The sequence below is a fragment of the Mytilus trossulus genome, chromosome 8 (assembly GCF_036588685.1).
Source record: "Mytilus trossulus isolate FHL-02 chromosome 8, PNRI_Mtr1.1.1.hap1, whole genome shotgun sequence".
NCBI classification, from domain to species: Eukaryota; Metazoa; Mollusca; class Bivalvia; order Mytilida; family Mytilidae; genus Mytilus; species Mytilus trossulus.
Genome location: NC_086380.1, coordinates 18,708,342 through 18,719,073, shown reverse-complemented (window position 1 = coordinate 18,719,073; position 10,732 = coordinate 18,708,342). Strand labels below are relative to the sequence as shown.

The 10,732-nt window shown below is 31.3% G+C and overlaps 1 protein-coding gene across 4 annotated transcripts in view; it reads right to left on the bottom strand.

Moving 5' to 3' along the window:
- Nucleotides 1-473: 473 nt before the first annotated feature.
- Nucleotides 474-10,732, bottom strand: part of LOC134680656 (serine/arginine repetitive matrix protein 5-like) — a 32,965-nt gene continuing 22,706 nt past the window's right edge. For 3 of the 4 annotated variants that reach the window (XM_063539786.1, XM_063539785.1, XM_063539787.1), the window contains exons 5-11: nucleotides 10,273-10,301; nucleotides 6,670-6,798; nucleotides 4,606-4,881; nucleotides 3,385-3,490; nucleotides 2,303-2,802; nucleotides 1,992-2,009; nucleotides 474-912 (exon numbers count right to left, since the gene is read on the bottom strand). In XM_063539786.1, coding sequence (XP_063395856.1) covers nucleotides 689-912; nucleotides 1,992-2,009; nucleotides 2,303-2,802; nucleotides 3,385-3,490; nucleotides 4,606-4,881; nucleotides 6,670-6,798; nucleotides 10,273-10,301 — 1,282 coding nt within the window. In that variant the 3' untranslated portion in view covers nucleotides 474-688. The remainder of the gene's footprint in view (nucleotides 913-1,991; nucleotides 2,010-2,302; nucleotides 2,803-3,384; nucleotides 3,491-4,605; nucleotides 4,882-6,669; nucleotides 6,799-10,272; nucleotides 10,302-10,732) is intronic. The other variant, XM_063539788.1, reaches the window with a different exon arrangement.

Here is a 10,732-nt window from a genome sequence, read left to right as displayed (position 1 = left end):
GAACAGAAAAAGTACGGACACAGCACACTGGTCACATTTTTTATTTATTAAGTACATGTATTACCGAATTCGAAGATAATCATTATTTGGTGATAATAACATATTTAAGTTATGTGTATAATTTTCATAAAATTTAATTGAAAAACAATTTAAGTGAAGTGATATTAGTTTTGACGGATGATGTATAGCTGATTTATTTTAATTAGAAGTAATAAATGTATACGTCGAAAGAACACCATATACGCTCATACGACCACAGTTTTAAGTTCATTGAATTTGGCTTATTGTTGTAAATATGGAGTTGAGGTTATGACAACTTCATTTGAATTTATCTACCTAAAAGAGAGTGGACGGACTAAAGAACAGAATATGCACAGACTCGAGAATATAAGGCTTTGTTCTAATGAAGGTGGGTTACAACAATTTTATGCTTTGAATAAAAAAAAGCTCTGACAATAGATAAAATATAAGGATAAGGCGTGAACTATTTTTTTAATAAATTTGAAACAAAACAAATATTTTGTGTTGCCACAAGTCATAATAAATCATTCTAGCCGTAAGATCTAGTTTGCTAATTATATCACATTGTTGTGTATTTTGTAAAATACAGGCGTTCCTAAAACGTCATTAAAGTGTGTACTTTTACGTACACCAAAATGCAAAAAAAACCTGTGTATATTAAACGTCATCAGTACTGAAGTTTATCTGGATCTTTCTCTTCGTCGCTAGAACTGTCACTGTCAGAATCACGTGATATTTTAGTCTTTTGATTGTTTTCTTCCTGTGGTTTCTGTTCCGAATTTTGCGTAGATTCTTCGGTACTTTCCACGTTATCACTTTGAAATACTTTCTCAATTTCAGTTTTATCGTCCTCTTTACTGTCTTTATCTTGCAAAGATTTGTCGTCGTCTTCTGAAAATATACCAATGAATTCGATGGATCACTTATGTTTGATAAATCGATAACTTGTTATGTTTATATTTCAAAATCCAAGTCCATTCATATGTGAAAAATCAAACTAATTTCCCCAGATGCAGTTTCGCGGTCTTGATGCAGCGCATGTCTTAGTTTTATAAATCATATGCCTGCTACCATAATTGAGTTTTGAAATAGATTGAACCGCTTGAAGTCCCTTTTATCTGAACAAAGCATAACTAACCTGTCTATTGTTAATTTTATTGAAGAATTGCTTTTTTTACTAAAAATCCGACAACATTATAAAAGATTATTCGGTGTTCATCTACTTTTTTTTCTTAAAAACAGCATTTAAGGTGGTACCAAACACCTTGACTAAAATCAATTTGGCTCGTTTAATTTCATAAAACTTTGACAAAAAATATTTAGTTCGACCCTTTGACAACAAAACTTCAGAAAACTTGAACCACACACATTCTCGGAAAGATTTCAGAGAAGCTAAATTTTTCCTTAACAATACAACGTGATTAAAACGTTCAGGTGATTTCACAGAGTTATCTCCCTGAAGTGATAGGTACCACCTTGGGGAAGATGTATACATCTTTAAAACCATTTTTTCTAGATTACCTTTTTCTTATCTGTACAAGATTTCCGAAAAACATATATGTTTTAGATATTATTGTATCATATGCGCATTATCGTGTAGACCGCTGTTGTCAATATTATATGAATAACTTGTGAAAGTTTTGTTTATATTCGTTTATCTTTATAGTATGCACTTATTGTCTGTGTCAAATTCAAATCAAACGTGAATATGCTGTCCATGCTTATATTGTAATATATATTATGTTTCAACACCCATAACTGTGTCTCTATTAATTTGATGTGTTTGGTCGTCATGCTTATAAACGTGGAGCCACACTCAATAAAATATAACAGTGAATTATGAGTAAGATGATAATGTTAGTTATGAAGAGTGTTAATGGTAGTAGTAAAGAGGATGTTTGCTTGAGGAGTTAAGATTGTATCTTCGTGAAAAATTATTTATCAACCAATAATTCATGCATTTAATTTACCTGTACTTGCACTTCGCCCTGTTTAAAAGACATATAATTCACAATCAAGTGTTTCAACATATATGAATAAACATTAAATATTAAAATTTGGATTTATTGAAAAAAAAGTTGTTTTTTTTTGTTTCGTGCAAATTGATCTTTACATTCTTAACAGTTGGACTAATATTCGACAACCAAATTGAACATCATCTTGTCAGAATTAGAAAGTGTCCTGTTCGAAACATAAGTGTAACATCAAGTATAACTATGGAATAAAAGAGCATCTCAATTCATTGAACATTGGTTTATTGTGCAAAACTAAGTCATTATACCTGGAATATGTCCTAGCCTCGATTTGGGTCGGTCATGACCTTCTCGTGCTGAATACTGTTTAGCAGAAGGGATATTTGTATCTGAATCGTTTCCTGTTGTTTCGTCTTGCTTCATTATATTGTCGTTTTGTTTTTCATCATTGTCATTAGATTCTGATTTTGATTCTGCTTCATTCACCTTTGTTTCTTTCTCATGTTCCTCTGATTGATTTTTGTCGTCAGCCTTTACGGAAGGTGACGTTGATTTTGCACTCGTTGACCTTGATGACTTATCTGGTGACTTGCGCCCTGACGATGTGCTCTTTATTGAATAGTTAGATTTTTCACTCTGTGGTCGTTTATCTGGTGTTTGGGAACGTTTGGGTTGCTGTGTTGTCCTGTATGGCGACTCGTCTTTTTCCGATTTGGTTTTTGTATTTTTTTCTGATATTGATGATTTATCGTCACCGGAAACTGAAGATATACTTCTGCTTGTCTCATCTCCAGTAGAAGTACTTCTTCTAAGAAAGATAACCAAACCTCAGTGTTAAAATAAACAAAATAATACAAACAAATAATTTCAGAGCACAAAACCTATTGACGTTACGACAACCATTGTTTGTTTACAGAAACACCAACCACGCAAATCGTTGATAAAAAAAATAGTATGACGTAGTAGTATTTGATATTTTTTTTAACCTTATAATGCCTCACATCAGTCAAAGATCTAAAAAATACATTTTGATTAATTTAACAAAAACATATAATAAGGCAGACGTTATTTAGCCCACATTATAGTTAAAGACAATTTACAATTTTGTCTTTGAAAAGACATATCCACAAACATACAAAATTAAGTTTAATTGTCAGACGATATAAATCAGCATTTAATTTTGGAAGAATGTTGGTTTATCCTTTGCTAATTTTTTTTTCTTTTTGTCATTTCAACCAGTTATTTCTGTGGAATGGTCAGATCGCATAATGTACCGTTATCATATTATTTGGTTTATACTTTCACTAAACAACGTTTTCCTTTTGAGTCTGTAATAATAAAAAAAGGTAAGATATTAAACAAAAGTCTACTTAGTGTAAAGTAATTTTACCTGACAGGCGCTGACGCTGCTCTGCCTTTAATTTGCATGTACTGTCGTTGTCTCCCTAAAGCTATAAAATCTCTGTATCGTTCGTATTCTTTCTTTGTATATAAACCTAAAATTATTAACTTATATTAAACAAAGCAATTTCAAATGTATAACTCATTTGTTAATGGAAAGCGATTAAAAATTGCTGCATTTATTGTATGTTAATGTACTCACTAATAGTTTACCAATGCTAAATCTCATAAATCGGTTCAGAAGATATAACTATAGGTAATGAACACATTGATATTATACTAAAAAATTGTTTATGACGAGTTTCTGTTTTGTAAATGACACAATGGTATGCTCATTGAAGCAACTACAGCTAATCACACTTAAAACCAGAGGAAAAACGTGTTTCAAATATAGAAGTTTAAAAAACTTAAATAACTGTGTCGTAAACTATGTGATCAAAAAGACACTTTGAGTATCCTTTTTCATAGGCTCAAATGCTCATTTTTTTTCTTTCTTCTTTTCCTTTTCTCTAAAACCTGTAGAACTGCTATTTCGTGTTTCAAATGTTCAGTGTATTACTTTATGAACGCGAGAGTTATCTTTCTTAGTAAACTTAAAAATTAAATAGTGCTTGTAAAGTGTAAACAATGTAAAGCATATGAATACAGAGCGATATTAGGTAAATGCCAATGACGCAGCAAATTTAAAACACAATAAAACCGAGAATGATGTCTCAAGACAATATATAGTTATTTACAATATAGTGATTATGTGACATTTTCTTTTGACCATTCAAACAACAGAACTTAATCAAAACATGCAATTTTGAGCAGCATTGTACAAAATGTTGTATTGATAACAAAACAGAGAGGAAAAGTTGCACACGAGCATATCAATAATGTAAACAAAAAAAATCAAAACCGAGCTTATTCAAGAATATGTTATAAATAATATATATAATAAAGACAAAAACATAAATAATGAGAAATATCTAACAAACATGTCGCAGTTTTTAATCTAAGCATATTTTTTTTTTAACTAGAACGAATTAATTTTCAAGTTTTTGATAAAAAGCATTATTCATTGTCTAAGGGAATAATCCAAAACATAATCTTTCTCATAGTCTTTTTTATGTGAGACCCTCGGATGTTTCATAATACTGAATATGTCGCATGAATAAGACTAACTTGTCATTCGATATACTGTGTAAAAAAATGATGTTGAATTTACCTTTTGACAATTGTTGATTAAGTAGATCTATGTATTGTCTTCGTTTTAATCGAATCATTTGATTGTTACTGTACACTCTTGAAATACTGGTAAAATATCGTTGTTCTCCGGGATTTAACTGCCTGTGACCCATCATCGGACTTTTCCCGAAATTTGCGGGTAATGAGGTTCTACTATTTGGTCGGCCAGTCGTTGCATGTAGTTGAATATCGAATGCTCTCGGATCTGACGGAACTTGACAGGAAGTATGACGTTTGGGGTTCACAGCTGAGCCCGCTAAAAATATATTAACAAAATTGAGATACGAAATAATCTAAAATAAACAATTTTGTTCTACAAAATACAATAAAACATCTAGTAGCATATTTCTGAATCATTAAGGGTATTTGTAAAACGTCGTTGTAATTTTGGTATATTGTTTATTTTTCGATTTTTTGTTTGATATGTTTCGATCCAAACGATGTGTCTTTGTCCAAACTTACTAAGAACATTTGTACCACGTATTAGATAGATTGTTGTTTGCCATTACTTCGTCTGATCTTTTAATTACCGAACGTGACTTATTCCCGATTGTGACTGTTTTGCTGAGTGTGAATTCGCATTGATATAAGACGTGTCACGGTACTTTTCTATCCAAAATTCATGTATTTAGTTTTGATGTTATATTTGTTATTTTCATCGGATTTTGTCAAATTTCTTATCGTTTGAAATTTAAAAAAAAAAATTTTTCTGTTGTCTTCGAGTGTTACGGGAAAGATAATTAATCACTCAGATCATTTTTTAGATTTAAATTTGGATCAACTAAATTTATACGATATATTTGGTTTACAGTTTGATTTAGAAGAAACACCTATATAGCTAGATAATACAATTAATAATCTAATTACTTCCAGTTTCATATTAATTAGTATTGTAATTTTCATTTTTATTAATAAATGTTATATCAGTTTAACAAATCTGCTCTTGAATTCAATCCCCCCCTTTTTTTTGTGGGGGGGGGGGGTTTAGAAATTCAAATGTGACGTCACTTTGTGTGTTTATCGCTTTGGCTAATGCGGCTGTGAATGTTTATGTGCTGGTTTTATTCTGTAGTAAGTCACCACTCCGGTGTTATCATGTATATCTATTATATAGTCATTTTATAAAAATTTACTGTTTGCAAAAGTAATAATACGGATGTTGTTATCCCAGGCAGCAGGAAACCCTAGCCGTATTAGGCACAACTTTTGGGAACTTTTGGTCCTCAATTCTGTTCAACTTAATACTTGTTTTGGCTTTCGAACTTATTTTATCTGAGCGTCACATGTTAGTCTTGTGAGGATGAAACGCGCGTCAGGCGTATTACATTTTTAACCTGGTACTCTTTGCTATTATTCGTGTGTTTCTCTGTCCTATATGTTCTCCCATTTATTTGCATTGTAGTCCTGCCTTGTAATGATGTCGTTTTAATGTTATATTTAATATTGCCATATAAGCAGGACGTTTGGCATGCCCCAAAACCAGGTTCAACCCACCATTTTTTTCTTAAAATATCCTGTACCAAGTCAGGAAAATGGCCATTGTTATATTATAGTTCGTTTCTGTGTGTGTTACATTTTAATGTTGCGTTTCTGTTGTGCCGTAGGTTTCCTATTATATTTGATGTGTTTCCCTCAGTTTTAATTTGTAACCCGGATTTGTTTTTTTCTCAATCGATTGATGAATTTTGAACAGCGGTATACTACTGTTGCCTTTATTTCGACTCCATATAGTTTGCAATTTGTGGTCAATACTCAATGAGAATTGCATCACTTTAAAACGTTAATATTTTATACAAATCAAATCAAATATATTTTATTGTCAATTAAAGACGCCCATTACAGGCAGAATAATCACAAGTTCAATTTGGTACAATGATTACAAAATGATTACAATTATTTGAGTACAATTAAATCAATGATAACAACGAAGAGAAAAGAAAGACACACTAATGTATATTTATAAAATGTATCATGTTTCAACTTTGACAAATACAGTGATCCTAAAAAATATAGGAAACTGAATTTAAATATTCTACATACGTACCTGCAAATCTATTTTGTGGGCGTTGTGATCGGTTTAACCAATCCATATCCAACTCTACGTCTGGCTCATAGTAAGGTGAACTCGAATCTAAACAACTGGTATGGTACTCTCTGTTGACTGGTGTGGAAGCTACAGTATAGATAGATATATAACTCAGAGAGACAAAAAAACTCATTTCAATCTGATAATTGCAAACTTTAGTTCACCCGGGACATCTTGATTTATTTTTTTATAATGATTTTATATGTACTGACAGAGTGTCAGTCGCATTTGGTGAGCCATAGTTTATCACAATAAATTCTTTTTGAATGATTTTATGTTGAAATTTCTCACAAAATTATACAACTTTGTACTTGTTTGGCTTGACAAATATTTTGATATGAGCGTCACTGATGAGTCTTATGTAGACGAAACGCGCGTCTGGCGTACTAAATTATAATCCTGAACTATTCGCATAAAAATTTTCACATTGGAAATAACATTTGCTATAATATGTTATTCTTTGAGATGCCAATCATCTTATTTTTCGTTTGTAGTTTTTAAATGATATAAAATAATTTTATACAACGTTAGATGTTACCAAAGCGCACTACAAATTTATTACACAGTTTTCGACTTTATCGCCATAAAGATCAACATAGTTTGCAACCTCAACGTCATAAAGATCAACAATATTATTATCAAATTAAAGAATCTTCCCGGGCGTATTTGGTTTTGTAAACATTTTATTCATATATTCGATATTTTCAATCTATTCTAAAATACAAAAACGTTAGGAATACTAATGAAACTTATTTCCAATTGAAAAAAAACAACATTTTCAATTTTGTATCTGAAGAAAATTATTGCTCCACAAAGATTTCAGTGAATTTTTAATGTATAGTGATTACAATTTTAAGAGGATTGTGTTATTGACCATGAACAATCGCATTTGTTCAGAGACATTGTTGATCATGCCAGTCAAAGATTAAATCCACTCGAAATAATCGATAATGACGAGAACAGTTTATGGTTGCATCACCAAGCTATTTTGTTTTACTGTTTTAGATTTTTCAAAAATCTTCTTTACCAAACAAATATTTTAAACGGAAAGTTCCTCATCGATCAATAACAAGAATGTGTCTCCAGTACACGGATGCCACACTCGCATTATCATTTTCTATGGACCATGAAATTGGGGGTCAGAGCTCTAATTTGGCATTACAATTAGAAAGATCATATCATAAGGAACATGTATACTAAGTTTCAGTTTGAATGGACTTCAACTTCATCAAAAACTACCTCGACCAAAAACTTTAACCTGAAACGCACGAACCAACGAACAAACAATGGGACCAATAACTATAACTATGTGTATTCGTTTAAAGTTTTTGTATTACTGTTATTATAAAAACGTTGCCGTTTCAACTTATAATGCCTACTGAATACTATACATAAAAGCACGCATACCAAAATGAATTGCATAAATGTGCTCAATGAAAACACAAAACACTGATTTTTACTTTATACATTGATAAAAACATTTACGAAAAGCAGTATTTAAACTGTCGGTGTTACCCGTCAGTCCATCTATTGACATACACTTATCTAGGTTAAATACACGGCATTCGTGAATAAAATGATTGGATTCTGAACGTTTTAATATTAAATAAATTTATTGTTCATAATTTCGACTACACTTTTGACAAAATATTTTCAAGTTTTTGTAAGTTTTAGTTTATGTTTTGTTGCAATCCAACACTAGAATATCACTTAATACCAATTAAGTCAAATTTTATAATCACCAGACTTGTTATAATCCTTATATTTATATGTTTGCTCTAAATGCGTGCATATTTGGCACACCTGGACGAGAGGCTTTAGATTTACATTAGATATGTAAATTCGACATGAAGACTTTATTTATATCTATGTACCAGAGTATTTGGACCGTACGCGTACGGTCTGGACCGTATACGTTTACTCGTACGGTCCGACCATACGCGTACGGTCGGACCATATGAGTACACGCGTATGGTCCAGTACGAGCTGACCATACATGTTATTGGGTCATATTGTTAAATTTAAACAAGCATTTATCACATCTTAATTATTATTTTTACATATAGTCATTATTACAATAAGATTGATAAAATGAACAAACGAACAATTGAAATTAAATATTTGTTTAATTGCATGTCTGTATCCTATGTTGGTACTCTCGGCCAATGTGACCCTTGCTACCACAATGCAAGTAACGTACTATGTTTTACATTTATATGTTTGCAGTTCATGCATGTTCTTTTGCATTTGTATTTTTTGGTAAAGTTGCTAAATATTCTAAAACAATTGTGTTTACTTCAGATATCTTCAATTTCAGTGATCAAATCTCAATTACTGTGTTACTGATCGACATGCTAAATACAAGAGAATAATAGATTTGAATAGCCTGAATTTTATAAATAGTTAAAATATAAAGTTTTTATTTCAATTAAAGTTACCCTTTTTATATTAATTTGAGAGTTAAGTTATATTCATCTGTTATTTGCATTTGTATCTATATTTTTAATATTAGTCAGACCGTACGCGTACGGTCCAAATTCTTATACGGTTTGGAACATCTATGTTTGTTGTCGGATTTATCATCTCCTAACAATGGGTCATACGAAGACCAGTTGGCAGTTTCAGAATTTAAAGAATCATGGGTAATTTTATTGTTGGTACCCTAAAATAAAAATAATGTCACGTCATTGGTTAAATTTCCATTGTTTATGAGATTTTTAACCAATCAGGACACTTTTGAAATGCATTAGATTCTAAAACGGCTAATTTTAAGTAGAGTTAGCATCTCTTTATACTAAATTAAACAACGACCAAGAGTGTTGATGGTGTTTACATCTTTTAACCCTGAATTAAAAAGTCATGTTGATGGGGGTGAAAATATCACCGCATGTCATAGTGAGTGAAAATGATTAACATCTCTTAAACCAGAATCAAAAGACGACCAAGTGAATAGACAGGATTAACACCAACTGACCATTAGTTATAAAGGACAAGTGTTTTGACATGGTTGAGATTTAACTCTCAAACAAACCATGAAAGGCTAAACATTCAACAATGAGTCAAAGGAGATTAAGTGTATAAAGGGTTTACATCTTATCCTGCATCAAAGACAACCAGGACAGAACAGGCTTATCATCTAAAACTGCTTCAAAAAGAAAAGAAAGAATGGCTGACTATCTAACAATGTTTCAAAGAAGAACAAGTTAGAACAGGCCACACATTTAACCCCGAATCAGGATAAGACGAAGTGTTAATATAGTTGACTCTTTATAATCCTCCATCAAAGAAGACCAAGTCAGAACAGGCTAAACATATAACCTTGCATTAAAAATACCAAGCGTGGACAGGTTTAACATCTCCTTGCCTTGTTAATTATCAAATCATCATATATTTCTGTTAACAATGTTCTACATCTGAGAAAGACCAAGAGTATACAGAGATAACAACCATGAATCAAATGAAGTCCTAGAGCTTGGTTATACAATGATAAACCTATAAAATATTTTGTGATAAAAGTGATTCAAGTACATAATAAATTTTACAATACAATATTCAACTTACATCTTGAGTGTCTTTCAGGCTCTGGATATCTGAAAAAAAAGTGTTTTTATTAGTTTAATTCCAGATACAAGTTATTATTAATTAAGACAACAGTAGTATACCGCTGTTCAAAAGTCATAAATCGATTAAGAGAAAACGAATCAAGAGTTACAAACTAAAACGGAGAGAAACACTATCATTAACTATAAATTACCTATAAGAGGAATACAACGAAATAATAGAACTCACAAGTGCAACAAAAAACAGATAACAATGCAACATTCATAGAACAGATAACAGTGCAACATTCATAGAAATGAACTATAAGATAACAACTGCCATATTCCTACTTGGCACAGGCTATTTTATAAGAAACGATGGTGGGTTGAACCTGTTTAGGATTTACCGTTCAGGTTCTGTTACACGAACATTTATAATATACTAATCTTTCATTTTGATATACATATCTGACTAGCGAAGT